General features: G+C 39.7%; 2 protein-coding genes across 3 annotated transcripts; both read right to left on the bottom strand.

Moving 5' to 3' along the window:
• Positions 1 to 1,076: 1,076 nt before the first annotated feature.
• On the bottom strand, positions 1,077 to 6,812 carry kera (keratocan). 2 transcript variants are annotated; one of them, XM_065951586.1, is made up of 3 exons: positions 6,565 to 6,812; positions 2,208 to 3,082; positions 1,077 to 2,030 (listed from the first exon to the last, which is right to left on the bottom strand). In XM_065951586.1, the coding sequence occupies exons 2-3, from the start codon at positions 3,067 to 3,069 to the stop codon at positions 1,861 to 1,863; spliced, it is 1,032 nt and encodes a 343-aa protein (XP_065807658.1). In that variant the 5' UTR covers positions 3,070 to 3,082; positions 6,565 to 6,812; the 3' UTR covers positions 1,077 to 1,860. The 2 variants fall into 2 exon arrangements, with proteins under 2 accessions (XP_065807658.1, XP_065807657.1); XM_065951585.1 differs by lacking the exon at positions 6,565 to 6,812 and adding an exon at positions 4,484 to 4,641.
• A 2,846-nt stretch (positions 6,813 to 9,658) lies between these two features.
• lum (lumican) lies at positions 9,659 to 14,395 on the bottom strand. The gene is made up of 4 exons (XM_065951528.1): positions 14,247 to 14,395; positions 13,888 to 13,967; positions 11,839 to 12,723; positions 9,659 to 11,111 (listed from the first exon to the last, which is right to left on the bottom strand). The coding sequence occupies exons 3-4, from the start codon at positions 12,707 to 12,709 to the stop codon at positions 10,957 to 10,959; spliced, it is 1,026 nt and encodes a 341-aa protein (XP_065807600.1). The 5' UTR covers positions 12,710 to 12,723; positions 13,888 to 13,967; positions 14,247 to 14,395; the 3' UTR covers positions 9,659 to 10,956.
• Positions 14,396 to 19,280: the final 4,885 nt, after the last annotated feature.

Raw genomic sequence — 19,280 nt, 5'->3', positions numbered from 1 at the left:
GCATGCTGCTAGCGAGCCTCACACTGTCAGCTTGAAGGCCATGATTTATTCCCACCACCCACCTCTCTCACTCTCACTCCCGTGGTAACTCTAGACCTTTTGATGAGTGAGGGGAAAAGGACGTTTTTTGGGAATGCCAGACATCCTTCTGCACCTGCCATATAAACTGGGATCTATATTCAGGGCTCTTCTTTTGCTGAAAAATCTCAATAGGCAAAGAAATGAATGAACATTTTCCCCAAATATCCTGCCATCAAATTGATGTCCACTTAATATGACAGTGTGCATTGCAAGTTACAAAGAAGTCCTGTGGAGTTGGTCCACTCTGTTTGAAGCACAATTGGACGTGAGAGGGGATTTTACGCTGGTTGTTAGCCGGGTTCTGTTGTAGCACTTATTCTGGGGCTTTGAATTGGTAAAAGGAAAATCACTTTAAGTGATCAATAATTATTTTTTTACAGTGAAAAAACAAGAGTATAACTTAATTCATTAGCTGAGTGAAGTCACAACAGACTTATAAAGTCCATCAGATGCATGTGTAGTCAACTATTCACATGACGGTTTATTGTGGCTCCAGGTGTTTTTTACACTCCGGGGGGGTCTGCATCTGGCTCTATGGTTTATTTGATGGTAGAATATACAAGAGACACAGAGAGACTAAATCGAGAAATGTATACTAATCTATTTTCATGTTGTTTTTTTTAACTAAGAAAAGTGCCCAAGCTTAAAGAAAATCTAGTATTTTATTATTACAAGGCCATGTCAACCTAACAGTCAATCATTTCTTGTAATGGAAACTGAGTCAAAGTCATCCAAGAAAAACACTAAAAATAGTGATTCATCTAATTGGAGGCAAGTATTGACTTTCTTGTTTGGCAAAAGTGTTACGTGGATGATAATCTACTGTGTGTTGACTTATAGTTTCCTAACACTAAGCCTCATATAACAATGTAGCCTGAATATAATGAGGTAGAAAACTTTACTTACTTAAATAACTGTTTCAAAACATAAGGGCAAACGAAAATCCCATGATACCACCATTATTAGCAAAATAAAAAATGACACTGAAGCAAATATTCATTTTTCAGAAGTTTTATTAAAATCGGAGAGACATTAAAAATGAAATCTCGTGCTCAGTTTATTCAGAAAAGTGATGTTCAGAATTACAAAGTGTGTTGGCATTGTAAAAAAAACAAACAGTTATTGCATTGTACACAAAAGTTTAAGTGATATTGGCCATGAGGTTTCACAGGACTCCCAAGTTTCTACTTAATTTTCTCAGATATTAAATAAAAATAAATTACCTACAGTTAATATCCATGTTTGTAGAAGATAGTAATATAAGAAAAGTATATAAAACTTAAACATAAAACTAGAACACAGCACTATTGATTTGGCTTCAAGTCTACAAAAAACAAAGCTTTTTCCCGAAAAATTTAAAATGAAATAGAAAAACATGAAAGTTACTTTGTCTACATTCAGAAGCTTTCCCTCCTCTGAAAGCTGAAAGATCTGATGATCTCCTTTTTCATCTAAATCAAATCACATTATCATGGTCAACTGTACATACAGATGCTTATATCATCATAAGGCACAACTAGTAGTCAACAGATTGCCGCCTAAATAGACATTAAAACCAATGCGTTCCAAATCTTATACTTTCTTTTAGATTTTATTTCAATTCCACTGAAAATAATTTTCTGAATCTAAAATGTACCTTCCCCTTGGTCAGAACAAAAAACAACTTGATGGGAACAAGTGTCAAATATTGACCAAACATGCAAATATTACTTTTAACCCATTTCTTTTGCATACATTCACAAGTGTAACAGATGAGACAGAAATATGCTTATGACGTTTTTAGATGACGATGGACCTCAGGAGACGGAAGCACAGAATGACATCTCGGGGAATTGGTGGCTTGATTGTATTGCCATCCAGTCTGAGGTAGCGCAGTCGAGGAATACTTTCATTGACTGAGTCATCCAAAGTCTCCAGGTCTACAGGACACACATTGGAGCCACTAACATCTGTAAACACACAAAGAAGACTGACGTTAGAAAACTTACAATGACGTTCCAGAATCCCTTTCTGATCAACAATCCTGTTCAATGGATGCATGAAATGCACACTGTATGCATCTGCAGCCTTAATCAATCACTACATTTCAGAAAAGTAGAAGCTTTGGGAAAAAGTCCCAGACTTACTTCCGATCCTGTTGTGGTCCAGGTGAAGGTGCTCAAGGCCTGAAGGAATGAGGGGGACCTCAGTCAGCTGGTTGTGTGACAGCTGTAAGTCCAAAATGCTGGAAACATTGAATACATTCTTTGGAACCCCACTGCTGCCAAGCTTATTGTGGTTGAGCCTCAGAAATGCCACTTTCGGCAAGCCTTTGAAGTAGCCAGATGGGATCTTCTCAATGTTGTTGCCATCAAGAAAAAGCTGGGTGGTGGTGGGTGGTAGGCCAAGTGGCATGCGACTCAGCTGATTTTTGGCTAGGTTTATCTGTACCAGGCTGTTTAAACCCTTCATGCTCACCTCAGTAACATCATCATCCATTAGCTTGTTTCCCTGCAGGTCCAAGAGATTCAGCTTTTCCAGACCATTGAAGACACCAGGAGGTATCTTGGAGATACGATTGCGAGAGAGACGCAGATGTTCAAGGCTGGCTGGCAGGGGAGATGGCACAGAAGACAAGAGGTTGTCATCCATGTAGAGGTGCGCCAGGTGAGACATTGCATTTAGGACACCTTCTTTTACTCCCTCAGTGGTGATTTTGTTGCGATTTATGTTCAGCCAGCGCAGCTCTGTGGCATTGCGTAGTGAATCTGCCGACAGCACTTCTATAAGATTGTTCTGCAGGTAGAGATACCAAGTATAAGGGGGGATATTGGGGATGCTCTTCAAGCCTTTATTGTCACAGTAGACAGCACGAGGAAAGTTTGGGGGGCAGTGACACTCTTTGGGGCAGGCCTGGATCTGGGCTATATATTCCTCATAAGGCATGTCCTGGCCTAGAACGGGACCAACCAGGCACAAGGTGCAGAGAAGGCTCAGTAGAAGTACCATTTTGCTGCCCAACCTATGATGGAAAGAGAGACAAACAATATTATAGACAACTGTGTCATGTCTGACAAAGTGTAAGATAAGGGAAGGGCAAGCGGACATCCTAATGCTCTAGACAGCCAAAGTAAAGAGGATCAGCGAAGATGTTATAATTTGCAAAGGATTGGGGACTATTGGGAATTAGGACCACAGTGATGACCCATATAATTGTTGACATTTAAGAACCTGTGTGTCTCTCTCTTGCTGCAGACCTCGTAAGGCCCAACATATAGCCACTTATAATACTGCAAATCACATGGTTGAAATAAAAATAAGATGATATAAATGCTTGTACTACCTACTTGTTCAAACTGTGGAGAAGACTAGCTACCACCAGCATGAGTTGCATACTCTAGTACTAATGACGTTATCATTCAATTCCAATGGCAGCTGCTTATAGAAGAGCTAGCCAACTACAGTATCTCTGGGTCTTTACTTGTCGTCCAATAACAAGTCCTGCTCCAACAACAGAATGCAGAGCCGGGGTTAACTTTAATAGCATCAGAGTAAACAGCAAGCTTAGACTTGAAGACTTTACCTGTCAGTTGTAAAACACCTACTGCTCATCAGGGTTTGATTGCAACATATATGGCTAAGCTTGCTACATCTCTACGTCAGATTGCTTTGGTTTGTAGAGCCAAAACAATCAAGCATGCAAATTAGCACGCATACATATCAACCCAGCTTTGCACACAAATACTTGAAGAAATTGGATTTTACCCTGTTGCAGCAGATTGCTAGGTACAAACTACTGATGAGGGCAAAAGAAAAGGTTTGATATGCAACAGGTTGAATACAATCCTGTCCATATGCTCCAGTGTTCTTGAACCTTCAGAGTATGTTTCTCCTGAAAGACATACAATTGGGTTGCATGGCAGCTCTGTTGCCTTCATTGTATATTAGTGTGCGTTTAGGTGGATATAAAAAAATATATACAGTTGCAGTCCATTTACAACTGATACATTTCAAGTACAAAAAAAAGAGGCAAAAACAACAGGTCTGTTCTATCCACCCATCCATTAAGTTTTACTTGATTCCTTTCAGCTGCCATCTGGTGCTTGTTTAAATTCTTGATGTACTCCAAGTTTGTCTGGAACTCATTTTGTGTAAGCTAAGCTTTTCCATGGATTGGATGCTTCAAAGACAAAGCCGGCACACCTGTTTTGAAGGATGTGCTTCTTCTTTTTTTAATGTAAAAGGGTCAAAGCTTCTTGACCCAGCCTTGAAGTACAGCATGTGGCACAAATATGATACAAATATAATAAAATGTAACCCATGCTTCCATTAAGATTAAATGCCCAATTGCTAAAGTTCCAAGACAATTATCTCTTTTACTACCAACCGTGTCATCCAGACTTAGCAGTGTTTTCCAGCTTACCTTTAACTCTGCAGGTTCCCTCTTGTCTATGTCCTTCTTCAGCTAGTTATCAAGCGTATAGTCCCAAGTAATGAAGCTGTACCTCAGACTTCTCCGTATTTGTACTACTAGAATTTTCATTCACTGCGTGCCAACTTGTCACTCATGATGACACCAAAGCCTCTCTCGGCCAATCAAATTCTCCTAGGATCTCCCAAGGGTCATTGCCCCATGGTTTTTAGTGTGCTAAGCCTTTTCAGGACTTCAGACATGGCCCACTTAGAAACAGGCTAATGCAAGACTATCACTGTCTACTGAGTTTTAAATGTACAACCTGTCTTCCTTTGGTCTACATACCCGTTATAATTCCTCTTACAAATCCCTATGATTCCTTCTCTGACCTTTGTACTCTTTTTCTTATTTGGCTGTCCATGCTGCGATAACGCTTCATCAATCTGCAGTGTGTCAACTGTAAAAACCTACAGTGACTGCATTGAACAAAAATTGGGGATGGACAAAAATTACATAAATTACATAAATTACATGATTGAAAGCACATCATGGTAGACGGAGCCTTGTTATGATAAATCTGGATTCCAGTTTGGTGCTGATGGACAATCTTGCCATGCATCAATCAAACAGATTTGTGAAAGGGAACTACAGGGATGCTACAAAGCCAGTGTATTATTATTACTAATCAGTAAGAGCGTTAGGGATTCTGCTGCCCACTGGTTTGTCAAATTGTTTTTGTAGAAGACTGCTAATGTCACTCCTGTTGACCCTTTGAACATGCCAGCATGGGATTTGGCTAATTTCCAGTGATGACCTCAAAGGTTTGAATGCGGTGGGATAATCTCTGCGACCCTGATCCATGATCAGCCATGCAATCCCATTAGAGCTCCTCCTGTGTTTGTCATGGTGCCTTAACAGTGATCATTCCTCTACACATGTCTGTAATCTTGACCAATCAATTACACATCTGAGCGTTAGTCCTGAGCACATTTATAGGAACTTTACGCCAAGGACAATGCAGATGCATGCCTCACTAGCTGCACTGTTTAAACAAGCTTGTTAGGTTAGCCCATTAGCCTAAACGTCTTTGCATACCATTACAAATCTTGTATGTCATTAAGGGCCAACTAGCAGCCGTATAAATATGTTTTTGGATAAAAGGATTAGGGATAAGGCAATATTTAAATCATCCATCTGATAAGTTTGTTGAAGGGTAGGCCCATGTGCCACCTCCTACCGGCACCTTATGAGTGAAAAAGCAACACTTATTCAAGGTGCCAGGAATGTCAATAACATCAAGCAATACAATTAATGATGTGTGAAAAACTCAGCCAAACAGAGTCTAGTACTCTTCCATTCTAATTAAAACACGATAGTCATTTATAACAGATTGTTGGTAAGAAAAAACGATGAGTCAGGGTTTCACAAATCTCTGCAAACTGGACCATATCTGACAAATGTTGTCTACTTTATTCCTGACAGACTGGGCAGAGACAAATGGAGGGAAATATGATAATGCTAATTTCCTGCCAGAGGCTTTGAGTCTGAGCCAGTTATGTTAATCACACAACGGGTCGTATTTGCACTGCAGCGCTTCTAGCGGCATGTGTCCCAGTTGATGGCTTTGCTGAAATCCTCCTCATGACTTTGAAGCATTTGAAGGAGTTAGCTTGCAAGAGCTGAGAAAGTAAGTGATTATGCATAATAACTATGGATGAAAAAAACAGAGACTACAATGTATGTCATTTGCAGACTTTTGATAGACATAGTTGGTTTGGCATATTTCATACATTTACAGCCTTATGCTTGGATGATTGTTATTGGTATTCATTACAAATTTAGCATCTTCAATTATTGAGAAAAAACTACATGTAACACCTGAAACACATTAATAAATTACAAAGCCATCTTGTATTTGCAAAGTTCCTCCACCACTTTTACCTATACTTTCTAAAAATTCAAGGTGGCACTGCATCAAAAGTAAAGATGAATACAATCAGATGTTATCTGATTGATGTACGACACATTTGCCTTTTACTCCTCCTCCTTTCTATCAGATTTACTACCAAAGAAAGTCAAGATCATTTTACCTGCGTCTCCAGATGTTGCAAGTGGTCTACTTGAAGCCAGATGAGGTTTGGTTCCTCTACCTCTTCAGTGTGTTGATCTGATAATGAACAGTCCACAGTGTCAATGGCTCTGATGTGGTCAGCCCTGTGAACTGTCCCAGTTAGAATTGTATTGATGTTGGTTCACTTCCACCAAGGCTGCACCTTGAACATGCACCGGCTGCCCCAACAGGATGGAGCATGTGTTGTAGGAGGGAGGAGGATTGTTTGTGAGAGTTGGGTTGTCCTCTGAGAGTTTGGGTTGCCTACTTTTCTACCAGCCCATTAGTTTTGTTTTTTTTCCGCCTCTTTCATTTTGTCTCCTCTTCTTTTTTTTTCTGAAGTTATCTGTCTTGAGGGTTTGACTGCTGTCACTCCACCCAAGTGAACCATTTGGTTTGCGATGGGGGATTTGCTCTTCACCCATTGCGATGGGGGATGGGTGCACAACCACTATACGGCTAACGGGCCTTGAGATGTGTTTACTAGGTTGTCCGATGAGGTAAGTTCCGAGCTTAAGGGGGTTTGCACTCAGACATTCACACCCAACTTTTTATGGGAAAATTCCCTTTTTACAACCCACATCTTTTTGCAGCTTTCACCATCATGCCTATCACTGATAATGTGACACTCACTTAAGTCATTACCGAGGATTTCACATGAAGTCATTGCCAAAAACAGCCTTGCAATACAACGTCATCCACTGCAGTAGGGCAGGAGCTCCAGACTGCTGTTGAGTTCAGGCACTTGTTTTGAGGAAAAGGTGGAGGTAGAGCCTGCCCTGCCCACACAGGGACAATGTTTGTATAGACCTCACCTCTGTACTACCATAAGAGGTAGTAACAGAGACATTAGGCAGAGGTGAGACAGTAATTGTGAAACAGTGCTGTGTGCATGTCTGAGTGTGTGTATGTGAGGCTCCCGATGTTTCTCTACATATCATGCTTCTGCAACACCATAATGCAATGCAAATTCAAAGTCTGGAACACTAATATTACAACGTTGTGGAATCAATAAGAATGTTCAAAGACTTAATAAAGGCGGAGCTTCATGAATGCGCTGTAAAACGCTATAAATCAAAGCTGGATGGGCTTTCTCACACCTTTTTTTTTATGTCCACAAAAGCAAGTGCAAAGCTGTTATTCAGCCAATTTTGTTGCAATTAACCATGTTTGATAATTTTGTGATTAATGACTGTTATCGTCTTAGAATGAGGAACTTAAAAAGTATTTAAGTGCCAAAAAAACCCCAAAAAGATCATGTAAATGCATTTTTTTCTTCCTTTCTGTCACCCCTCCCCATCATCCTGCATTGTATCTCAGCTGTGCGTGTCTGTGCTAGGGACACAGATGGGACATCTGGAGCCCATGTCTTTACTTTTTGGGAAATGGGTGAGAAAAGGAAAAATGGACAAGAGATGGGGAGTAAGCTTGATATGAAAAAGGGAAGTGAATTATCAAACAACAAATATGAGAAATCTGCAGAGTGGGATTTTAGTTTTTGTACAGTAAAGTTTCAAGACTCGATAAGTGTGCCTTTGGACGAATAAAGAAAATGAGTAACGAAAGAGATAAAGAGATGAAACAGCTGGAGACGGTCTGGATAGAAGGATGATCTTTGGAAGTTGGGCGGCCAGGCCACTACAGCTGATTATACTTTCACTTAACGTCTTGAGCAGGAGGATGTGAGGCTTAAGGCTTTATAAAAGACTTTATTGTCTAGACACGGGCAGCAGGAGCTCCACTCAGGATTTAAATAAGGGCAACACAGGAGGAAGTGGAGGAAATTGTCTTAGATTGGGAATCAGTCAAAATGAGCGTACAAAAACATGTGACATGTGAAAGCTGTTTTAAAAAAGCATGTCACATGTTCAGTAGACGGCAAAACATTCTTACCACCTGAATGGTATTTGATAGCATAGGGAAGTGTTTAAGGTATTTAAATTACCTCTCAGCACGTCCTGATAGACTTTTCTGACTTTTACTCACAGAAGTGGCTCATATCAAAGCATAACTTAACTTAACAGCTGGCTCGAATTACAAACTCTAGCAGGAATCAATGGGCCATCTGGAAGCCATTTTTATAACAACTCCAAGTGCCACGTTTCTAATTAACTTACCTACTGTCTTTAAATTGTGTCTACTCTAATGAGGAACTCTGGAATAAAGAAACTAGTGATTCCAACACATGTGGTTCACATCAGTGAGGCATAGTGGTGTTGTTACAGTTTGTGCACAGCTCTGATATTGTAAAGGAAAGTGACGATGTCTGTAAAACTTTGCTCCTGATTTATTATGGCATTCATGTATCACTAGGAACATTTTCAAGGATGTAACTGGGCTTGTAGCTGAATTTGTTTTAAGATGTCACATTTTGTTGGTCATTTTTCAGCAGAGATGACAGCTATTTGTCTTTACTCTCTTTTACAGTGAAGGGAAAGAAAAGTCTGCAGTTGAACTTGATCATAAGTTATGACTTTTCTAAACAGTAAAAGGTGTGAAACGTTTACATTTTGAGAATTCTCTGCTTTGGCTACCAAATTTTATCCAGGACAACTCTCCATAGAAAGAATTAAGGGATAATGAACAACAGACTAAAGATATCCAGTGTTTTTCTGTTGATGTAGGCACAATCTGGCTCAGTTTAGTGATTTGTTTTGAGCATGGATTGTGTCAATAACAGATTTAGCAACCATATAATGACTTAACGGTTTGTTGGACGCCATTTTGAAGCCTACACTTCGGAATTTAGGCAGATGCCATGTTGTTATTTTGTAGCATGAAATGAGCAATGGGTTGCCAAATATCAAGTTATCAAAATTGTGCAGTTTGTGCCAGGGGCTAAATCATTATCTCGTGAATGAGCAAGGTTAACATCATGTTAACCTCGGAAACTTGCCGCTACATCTTCTTTATCTCATGGTGAGTGAACAATTTAAAAACAATAAATAAACCATCAGTTCAAATTATAATCCCTTCATAAAGGTGGTTAGGACTGGAGTTACAGGAGTACCTTAGCTGATAAGATGTCTTTATCAGTATGTTACAAAACACCCGAGAAATTAACTACAGCAGGCTGTTGGAAACATAGTTTATTCAACTGTGTTTGATTTCCCCAAAGCAAATCCAAGAGCAGTTACTGAGTCAAAGGCCACAAAAGAAATCGCAATAAAATGCAAAATTACCTGAACAAAATGTGATATTCTATTGACATAATCCAACACTGCCGCCAAGTAGACTTGTTTTTTGGTAGGAAGCATGTATCAAACATGTCAAACAACAACGTAACAATGAAAGCGCCTTAACTGCAAAAGCTGTAGTTTATTATCAAGGAATGGTACCATTGGTTGCATGCAAGTAAGTAATGTAGATGCTGAATACAAATCAGAAAAGAGCTTGACAGTGGACAGCCGAGACGTAAAGAACAATTTGACTTGTGATTTCAAGAAAAAACTTCAAAAGCTCAAGCTTACTGAGCAAAGTCGTTTTAATGATAATACCAATGCCTTTTAACCATGTGTCATTTATCTCTCATATTACCATCAAGAACTTTGGAAATAATCAAGTCCTAGTTTGACTCAAGAAACTTTTCAGTTTAGTTGGGTTAATATATTTTTACATGGATCAAGGAAGTCAATCAAAGGGGCCATATGTTTTCTGAAACAAATTGCACTCATGAATAAATAACTTTGGTATTTTCTTTAAAACTTTTTTGATTCAGTCAAAAAAATATCACTTCTCTGTAACTGCTTTTTTCTTACATTTGTTCAAAATTTCTCACATAATACACTGAAATGTGAGTATGCAGTCATTTGCTGGTCCCTTGCACAGCAATGGATTAATAATTGTACTCACATAATTAGCAAAACACACAAGACAGACAACAAAAGAACACTACAATTGAATTGAGACCATGGAGCCTTTGTTTACTCCATTGTGTCTGTATTCAATGTAATTAAATGAGAGTTTGGAATGTTTAAGTGTGTGTTTTCAACATAGATTCATTCTTCATATAACATTGGTAGCTTTTTTACATTATTTTATTATTTTTTTTGCCTTCAGGTTTCTTCCAACACTGATGATGTTTATTCATACTTGATTATGTGTAGTGTGTCTAGTTTCATGTTGTGCAAAATGTGTTGCAAATTTAAAAAAAAGCCAAATTGTTATCTAGTGTATCTTACATTAGCACAGCTCTGCCTGTATTTTCTAATTGATGAAGGTGCCATTATAGTACCCCAGACTTGTTTATGTGTGAGAAAATGTGAGTACTTTAAAAGGAGGGGTACTATATTAAATCCAGAAGGCAGTGTGATGAGCTGCCATGGTAGTGAAAATCAGGGCCCCAGACAGGTCGCTGAATTATGGGAGTTCCTTATTCAAACATGATATTTGAAGCTTGGCGCAGGCAGTTGGAGGATTCAGGAGGCATGCTGCTGTGTGTGATGTTGTTGGCGTCCAGGCGCAGATGTTTCAGGTGGGAATAGTTGAGGGGTCCCACGAACTTGCAGAGACTTCCCAGGTCAAACTCTGCAACAAATCAAAAATGGAGAAATGTTGAATAGTTGCTAAAGATTTCCACCCTTTGAACTATTTGTCCAGCAGGAGTGCACAGGAGAAATGTTTTTTAAGAGTACACTTTCTTTTTTAGCTTGCATTTGCAAGAAGAGGCTACACAACCCAAACTGTGGTTTCATTCCATTCTGCCTGACAATAGTTGGGGACAATGATGTTCCAGTGTAACCAGAAGTAACCAGTGAGCCTACAATGGCAGTAAGATGAAGACAATGAGTGAGCTAGCATAAACAAGTCCCAAATGAAAACATTTCAAACACTTGAAGGCACATTTTCTATGATCAATTAAATGCAGTTTAAAGTGTGTTACTAACTAAAAGATACCCAAATTGGGTTTTGGTCTGATAACTAAATCCAAACCATATGGGACCCAACCAATTGAGGCCTTGTCCACAGCTCCTACATAGGCCTTCACTTGGGTAAGCCTTGGTTAGGTATTGAAGGGACCTTGATTGTCTCCTTACAGGGCCCATATTGCCACTTTGGTCGTTACTGGTACCAATGTTTCCTGATTAAATGGTACCCCATTTTGCCCATTTGTGTGCCCATTTAAAGCCATGTTGCTCAGAGCCCATAACCATATGAAGCCCACTTAAGGTAAAGAGCATGCTAAACCCACTTGGATGAAAAAACATTTTTTTGAAAGAATTTCAAATGATAAAGCTTGTCAATTATAACTCACTGTTGATCTCGTTGGCCTGGAGGTAGAGTTGTTCCAGCTGCTCGTTGATCTCAGGGATGGACTGCAGTTTGTTGAAAGACAGGTCCAGCTCCACCAGTGATGTTACATTGAATACTCCAGCAGGGAGTCCCGAGTCAACCAGCTTGTTGTTGGAGATTCTAAGGTACTGCAGAGAGGGCAGCTTGTTCAAATATCCTGCGCCGACAGAATCAATATCGTTGAAGTCAGCATAGAGGATTTCCAGAGAACTCGGGACTCCAGCTGGAAGCTTCTTCAGCTTGTTGTGGCTCACGTCTAGGGACAGCATCTTCTTTGGGCCCTTGAATGCACCGGAGATGGCATCTGATGTCAGCTGATTGAACTGAACGTTGACAGAGGTCAGATTCTCCTTGTCAGTCAGGAGACCAGAGGGGAACTTGGACAACTTGTTGTGCATCATCTTCAGCTCATCGAGGGACTTTGAGGGCGGGATGATTGGCTCTGTCAGGTCGTTGTAGCTAAAGAAGAGCTTCTCTAGGGCTGTGAGTTTGTCAATTGTACCCTTTTCTATCTTGCCATTGGTGATTTGGTTATGGTCAAGAATCAGCCAGCGAAGCGTGTCAGTTACATTATCAAACACACCTGCTTTGATCTCCTGTATTTGGTTGTTCTGGAGGTACAAGTACTTGATCCCTGTTGGGACAATAGGGACAAACTTGAGCTTGCGGCTGTCACAATACATGGCACTGGGGAAGCTTATCGGGCAGTCGCATTCTTGATTACAGTTAGGCCCAGAGGGTCCTAGCATGGAAACAGGCGGGTAGTCGTAATCATACTGACACAGCGCCACGCTGACTAATATGGCCAGCAGGGGTACACGGAGAGGGAACATGGTTTCCTGGGATCCTACAAACAGAAGGCAAAGGGAGAGAGTGAATAATTAGAATGGTTTGAGGGGTTAAGAGCAACAAAATATAAACCTTTAGCCTAAAAAAGAGATCAGATGTAAATGGATTGGTTTTGTTCAAATGCTTGTTCTTAAAAAATAGCATGAGAAATATAAAAGCAAAGTAGAAGATCATCACCCCCAGCTACATACAGGGGTGTTGTATGGGGGGAAATAGGACTATTCTAAGGGCCAATAATTGACTGGGGCCCTTTAAAATGTAAATTCATTTTTTTGTTTCAAAATCAAATCATTTTGTAATTATTTGTGGGGCACAAAATCCCTGGCAGCGCCCCTGGCCATACACACACCAAGTCACCACACCCATTCCCCAAAGTGTAACAAAGTAATCGGTCAAAAGTTCATGTTAACTGATCGGAAACCAGTGTGTCCTGGATTCCTTGATTCAATTATCCCTGGCAAGCCACATCATTACAGCTGCAGCTTAAACCAAAATGCATTTTTCTAAGCACCACTTCTAAAAACTTCTATAAGCTATAAACTTGATACATTTCTGCATGAAGCAGCACTGTGAGCTATAATGCAACACAGATGTTCTGAAAGTGCATACTATATGTTATATGTATATTTCACCAATCATCATGTACACGTGTGCATAAAAGTACAGACAAAACAAAAGTAAAGTCATTTTTGCAGCATGTGTTCCTTAGTTATCATGTATTAAAGTGATCTGAGAGCAGATATATCATTTGTTAGGATCATGACTGTACAAAATCAACCCTTCACACAATGCAAAACCAGAATGATTGATTCCAGAGCCATGAAAAATGCAGACAGAAACTGGATCCAAGTGCAACAGATTGGCTTCCAGAGTCTAAAGTCAAACGAATACTTTAAAGCAGTTCTAAAAAGGCACTGTTGATCTGTATAAGATTAAAGATAATGCAGTTGGTGGTTTTCCTACAACAATATGCAAATCAGCAAACTTCTAACACTTGTTTTTTTTTGCTCCATGCATTGGTCTTCCTGCCTTGTCTCTTGCAGCTCTAGCTGCTGCCAAAAAGCCTTGCGGTGTCAACTGTTAATCTCACCCGGAAAACAGAAATAAAGACGAAATAATCAAACAGGAAATCACAACTCCATGCTTCCATATGCAAGCTTACCTGCAGCTCTCTCTCTTTGTGTGTGCGTGGGGTGGAGGGCCAGAAGGTAAGAACAGTGGTGTTCAAAAACTGGGAAGTCTCTGGAGGAAAACACAGAAGGAAAGAAGAAGAGAGGGGGAGGAGAGAGAGAGAATGGTAGATGGAGATACAGAGAGTGAAAAAAGGAAGGGGGAGGAGGGGAGATTTCTTTAGCAAACTAGAATCAGGTTGTCATATAAATTTGAGGTGTCTTCAGTATATTTTCTGGGGGTGCATGTTCCAAAAACTTCTGTTTAATAACAAAGAACAGGTGCAGAACGACATGCATATTAGAACATTAAAGAGACCCAAAAATTGATGATGCAATGAATATTACCTACCTAAATATCGCCTTTACAAAGGAGCCACTTCTAGTGCTTTCTGATATTTGTCCTTTATAAACAACCACTGCAGAGTGCGTCTAAGCAAGAACTCAAGTTCAAGTTAAGTAGGCTGTTGGTGGAAAACTGCAGACGAGCTATGTGTGGAAAAATGTGAAAATGATCTCTGGCAGGGTTTTAACCCAGACGCCAGTCCTGAAGAAGAATCAATTCATCTGTACCTCTGCAGTTGTGAATAAGGCTTTGGAAAATCTGACAAAAAGTAATGAGACAGCCAGAACAGACTTGCATAACAGTTGAGAAAAACATTTCTTCTCCTCTGTTTTTGACCAAAGGAATGGCGCTGTAACTGTATAGATAAAAGCAGATCCAATCAATCCCATATGTCTACTATGAATTATATGTCCTCACTGTCTTGTAACCCTGTTGTTTTTTCTCCTGCTAGATCCCCTAATGTATTTATTTGTCTGGTCAAATGGGGTGTTAGAGATAAATAGCCAAATGTTTCTCCCATTTGTTGGGGGACGTCTATCACAGCATGCCGAGGATTGACGTCTGGATTCAATTGGTCGCAGTGTGGTCTGTTACACTACTCACATACCTTTCTAAAAGATGCATCTCCCATCCCAGGAAAACTAGCATATCTATATATCATATCTCAGAGTTGTTTTTTCAATTGTTGGGTTAACTCTTATTTGCATTTGAACCACTAAATGCAGTTCCATCTGCATTTGTTAGAAATAACAAAAATATCTTCTTGATCTAAAAGCATTGGATTTAGATTCCTTTTTTTTTTTCAAAGTTAGCATGTTTGGATTTTAAATTGGTAGCTTTGGTCGATAACAGCACTATTGACTTTTCAACTTTCTATCTCCACTAAACACAGCCTCACTGGGTATCTGAAAACACAATCTGATTTTAACATGTATTTAATGGTGTTATTATCATGGCCTTCTATGTTCACATTATCCTCTTTATCCCATCCCATTTCAAAAAGCTGGTTAAAATGATCTGGAGGCATTGATTAGGAAGAAAAGGGGGAATGTTCCTTTAATGTAGATGGTTTACTACCTGGCAAAGGGGTTGGAAAAAGTGCAAATCCTACTGTGTGTCATTTGATTACAAAATAAATAAATCTGAGACGCTTCTACAGCAAGAGAGCACGTTGTAATTTCTGGCAGTTAGTCATAATTGAGTTTAATGCCTCCCAGATTTTTGTTTATGAGAAGGCAAAAAGCCCTACAGCTACGTCCTCTGCCTGCAACATCCAGTGAAGCCCTACTGTATATTTACCTTTTCTTCTAGATGTGTATTTCCTTTTTTTTCTGCATCATCTCGAGAACTTTTATTCTGAATAACAGAAAAGTCTCTGTTTTTGTCTCCTTATCTCTACTGACGCAAACAGTGACTGATGACTTAAGAGTCAAAGAGGATTCCCTTGGGGACATGTGCGCAAGTCATTACTGTTACTGGGTCAGTAGTCTAGGGTCCTTAAAAGGTCACCTTACACAATTACACTGAGAGACAGGTTTCAAATGTACAAACAAAAGCTAAGAATCTCAGCTAACTTTGAAACCAAATGGGCTACAGGTAGCTCATTCAAGTTGTGTTTCATCAAAAGTTTGACCATATTCTTTATTTTTCATTCTCACTTGAACAAAACAGTGCAAAGTTTGGGGATGCATGGTTTAGTTTATGCATTGTGCAATCCTGCAGTACTTCAGTTGAATACGCAACCAAACTAGTGCTAAGTAATAAAACTAACCATGCTAAAGCTAGCCCTGATGACTGGGCTATGTTGTTCATTTTCGCTTTCCCATTTCAGAGTCTAGACCCGGAACTAGATTGTTTATTTGTAGCAAGAACAACCAGTGGATTTAAGGTGTTTCATTCCATTTAATAGATGACTATTGTACAATAAACTTTGGCATACTGAAGGCTTTAAAGATTGTTTTTTTGTTTTTTTTGTTGTATTTTGCCCACATTAGGACAAAAGGCTGTAATCTTTAAGATAAAAAAAATAAACACCTCTTTGACAGCATCCCATCGAGAGCACATAGGAAGAAGGCCAAGTTCCATTTGTGGCTCGTCTGTCATTATAGCTAACAAGCCACACCTGATGTCAGGTTGCCCACTTCAGCACAGGTGTCCAAATGCTTCGTAATACATTCAAGGTACTCACTAGCCTGCATGCTAGGCACCACTTCTTGTAGCTCACTGAATGCAGATGCCCTACCCAACCAGTAGGGGTTAAAACTGCAGAAATGGTTTACTTTAATCAAACATTATCTGGTTGTTTAGCAAACATGATGTAAACATTACACTGCCGTATTATCACCTTATAAAGTTCTTGTGGCAGACACAGACCATCGAAAGCTTTCATGTGTTTGTGTTGCTGGCCGCCTTGCATATACTCACATAGCTGTTAAGTTGCTAAATGCTCCATTATATGCACTTATTGGTTTGTTGTTTAGTTGAAGTATATAGCATACATTTTGAGCTGTTTGTTGATTCTGTAAAAAAGCTGTTTACTGTTGCTAGAAGCTAGAGTTGTCGGGGCAGTCAGATCGAGCCAAAACAGTAAATATGTGGGTCATAAAACCAAAACAATAACCCCTATTGATGCCAAGCTGCTCCATCGAGCAGACAGGCACTGCAGTGTGCTCTGTAGACTCATCACTTTGAGCAACACCTTTAATCAACTGGTGTCACACACTATTGATTAGAGCCAATTTAAGTAGTAAAAATGAAGAAAACAAACACGATACTTGCTGTCCAAGGACATTTAAAAGCTGAAAGAATGGCGGAAAAAACACCCAAATACAAAATATATAACAGCTTTCCATTGGTCCAGACATAGTTCCAATTGGTGCCCTTCAGCAGAAGACTTTTTCCAAAACATTTATTTCACTGAGGTTGATGTGTTTTCACTTCTGTTACTGGAAGTAGTTTTGTATGGACCCAGATTTCCAGACTGTTTGTAGAGCGGAGGCTGGAAAACAGACATTTTGTCATTATGCTTAGTCACTGTGCTGCTTCTTGATGTGTTGATGTCTACCATATGTTCTCATGTCCTTTCCATTAGGCCAGATGGCAGACACTGGCTTTGAACACTGTTTTCCTAATATTTCCTTTGTACCCTCTGTTAGTTAACTTGCTTCTGGCAATGCCAAGTCATGGATTATATTGCATTATAAATTCATGTATAAAGTAGTAAACACAGTGTGAATTGCATTAACATCTTTTACTTACAGAGTGTTTGAAGCATGGACAAAGGTTGGTGTTTAATGGATAAAACAACAATACAATTCAGGACTTAAAGTCCAGTCTGGAAAACTATATTCTGCATGTTGGCTATTTTTTTCAGTCTCAAATTATATCACATACACTCCTCAGTGCCCATTTTCTGGTTATCATCAGCTGCATCACCTGATCACATCTGTCCAATAGCAATGCTCCACTCCCTCATTGTTAGCCTATCATATTGCTGCTGTCTTTTTTTTTTAATATGGCCTTCTATTCCACCAGTTCATTCATGCCATTGGTAACTGCGACCCTCCGCTTACCCATAACCACCAAGCCTCTGCAGTTTCATCACCTTCTTTATCCTATCAGCCTCAAATCACAGCATCAGTCATCTTCAGGTTAACCCCTCAGTCTTCACAGTTTGGTCAGCCTCTTCATCCCTTCAGCCTAACACTACATCTTCAGCTGTTTCGGTCAATCCCATTCTTCAGTAACAGCCACGTCTTCATCCCATCAGTCCCAGGTGACATCATCCACCATATTCCCATCAACCCCAGTCTTCATAGTTCACTCATTTTCTTCATCCCATCAGCCTCAGACAATATCATCAGCCAAGGCCTCCATTCCCATCTATCCCCACTCTTGCTGCTCCTCAGGGCAGACATCTTGGATCACCCTATCTCCCAGTCGAGTTCAAGCGCCAAAGATTCCCTGACAATAATTCAGTATCACGTATGTATAATAAATATTCATATTTGATTCATTGACTAGTATCTCTAAAACTTTAGATTTCACCTCAGTGAAAGTCTTGTTTTTGTATTAAACCTCAGTCTGTAACCCCAAACCAACTTTATTATTATACTGCATATTATTTATCCGTCTTTGAGCTATTTTCCCTGTAATACTTATTATGGCGCCTCAAGGCTTCTTCCTGACTTTTAAGTATAATTATGGGTCGTAAAAAGCTATTGTGAGATGTCCTATTGTCGTATTTTGGTGCAAACCGTCTTGTGACAGAAGGCCCATAGCTCATTGTGCAAAACTGCAATGTCACTTAAATCATTTAAAGCTAATTTGATACAGAGTATCTCCATATTAATACATTCATGAATGACAGTTCATTTTCTGCTGCTCTCTGCAGATGCTTGCTTTCTCTGGTCTGTTAACCAAACCATAGAGCACGCCCTTTGTGCTAAATGCTGACTGTACATTTTTTTTCTTTTCTTCAAAACTCTAAACCCACAGATAAGAGAGAGAGAGAGAGTGCTATCAGTGGTTTATACACAATCCAAACTGTGCCCTTCATCTGTAACGGCAAGGGTTGTTTCCTTGAAGGCTGGTAGTGCTTAACTGTTACCACAATGTTTTTTGTTTTTTTAAACCAGAAAGAAGTTGTTTGAAGCTGATGTTATTGTGGAGGCTGGAAAACACAACATTCTGATCTTTTCCTTTGTCAGCATGCACCCAGCTCATGAACGGCTGCTCTCATATGATATACTATTGCAGGAAATATGATTGCTAACTGTGACTCTAAAAGTCTGCGTCCTTGTGTGTCTGATCACAGCAGATCGCTGTCCTACAATACGTCTGGTTCTGCTCGAGGGTTCTACCTGTCGAAGGAAGCTTACCCCTACCACTGCTGCAACATGCTTCCCCACTGGTGGATGAGTCTCTTTGGAAATAATATCAAAGACATATAAGCAGGACCTGTTTCATATGTAATGTGTTGTGAGATAATCTTTTGGGTAATATGGTGCTGTGTAAATTAAGAATAATTAATTTGACTTG

Source organism: Labrus bergylta, chromosome 23 (genome assembly GCF_963930695.1).
Source record: "Labrus bergylta chromosome 23, fLabBer1.1, whole genome shotgun sequence".
NCBI classification, from domain to species: domain Eukaryota; kingdom Metazoa; phylum Chordata; class Actinopteri; order Labriformes; family Labridae; genus Labrus; species Labrus bergylta.
Note: the sequence above shows the minus strand (reverse complement) of the source record. Positions and strands in the feature narration are given on the sequence as shown.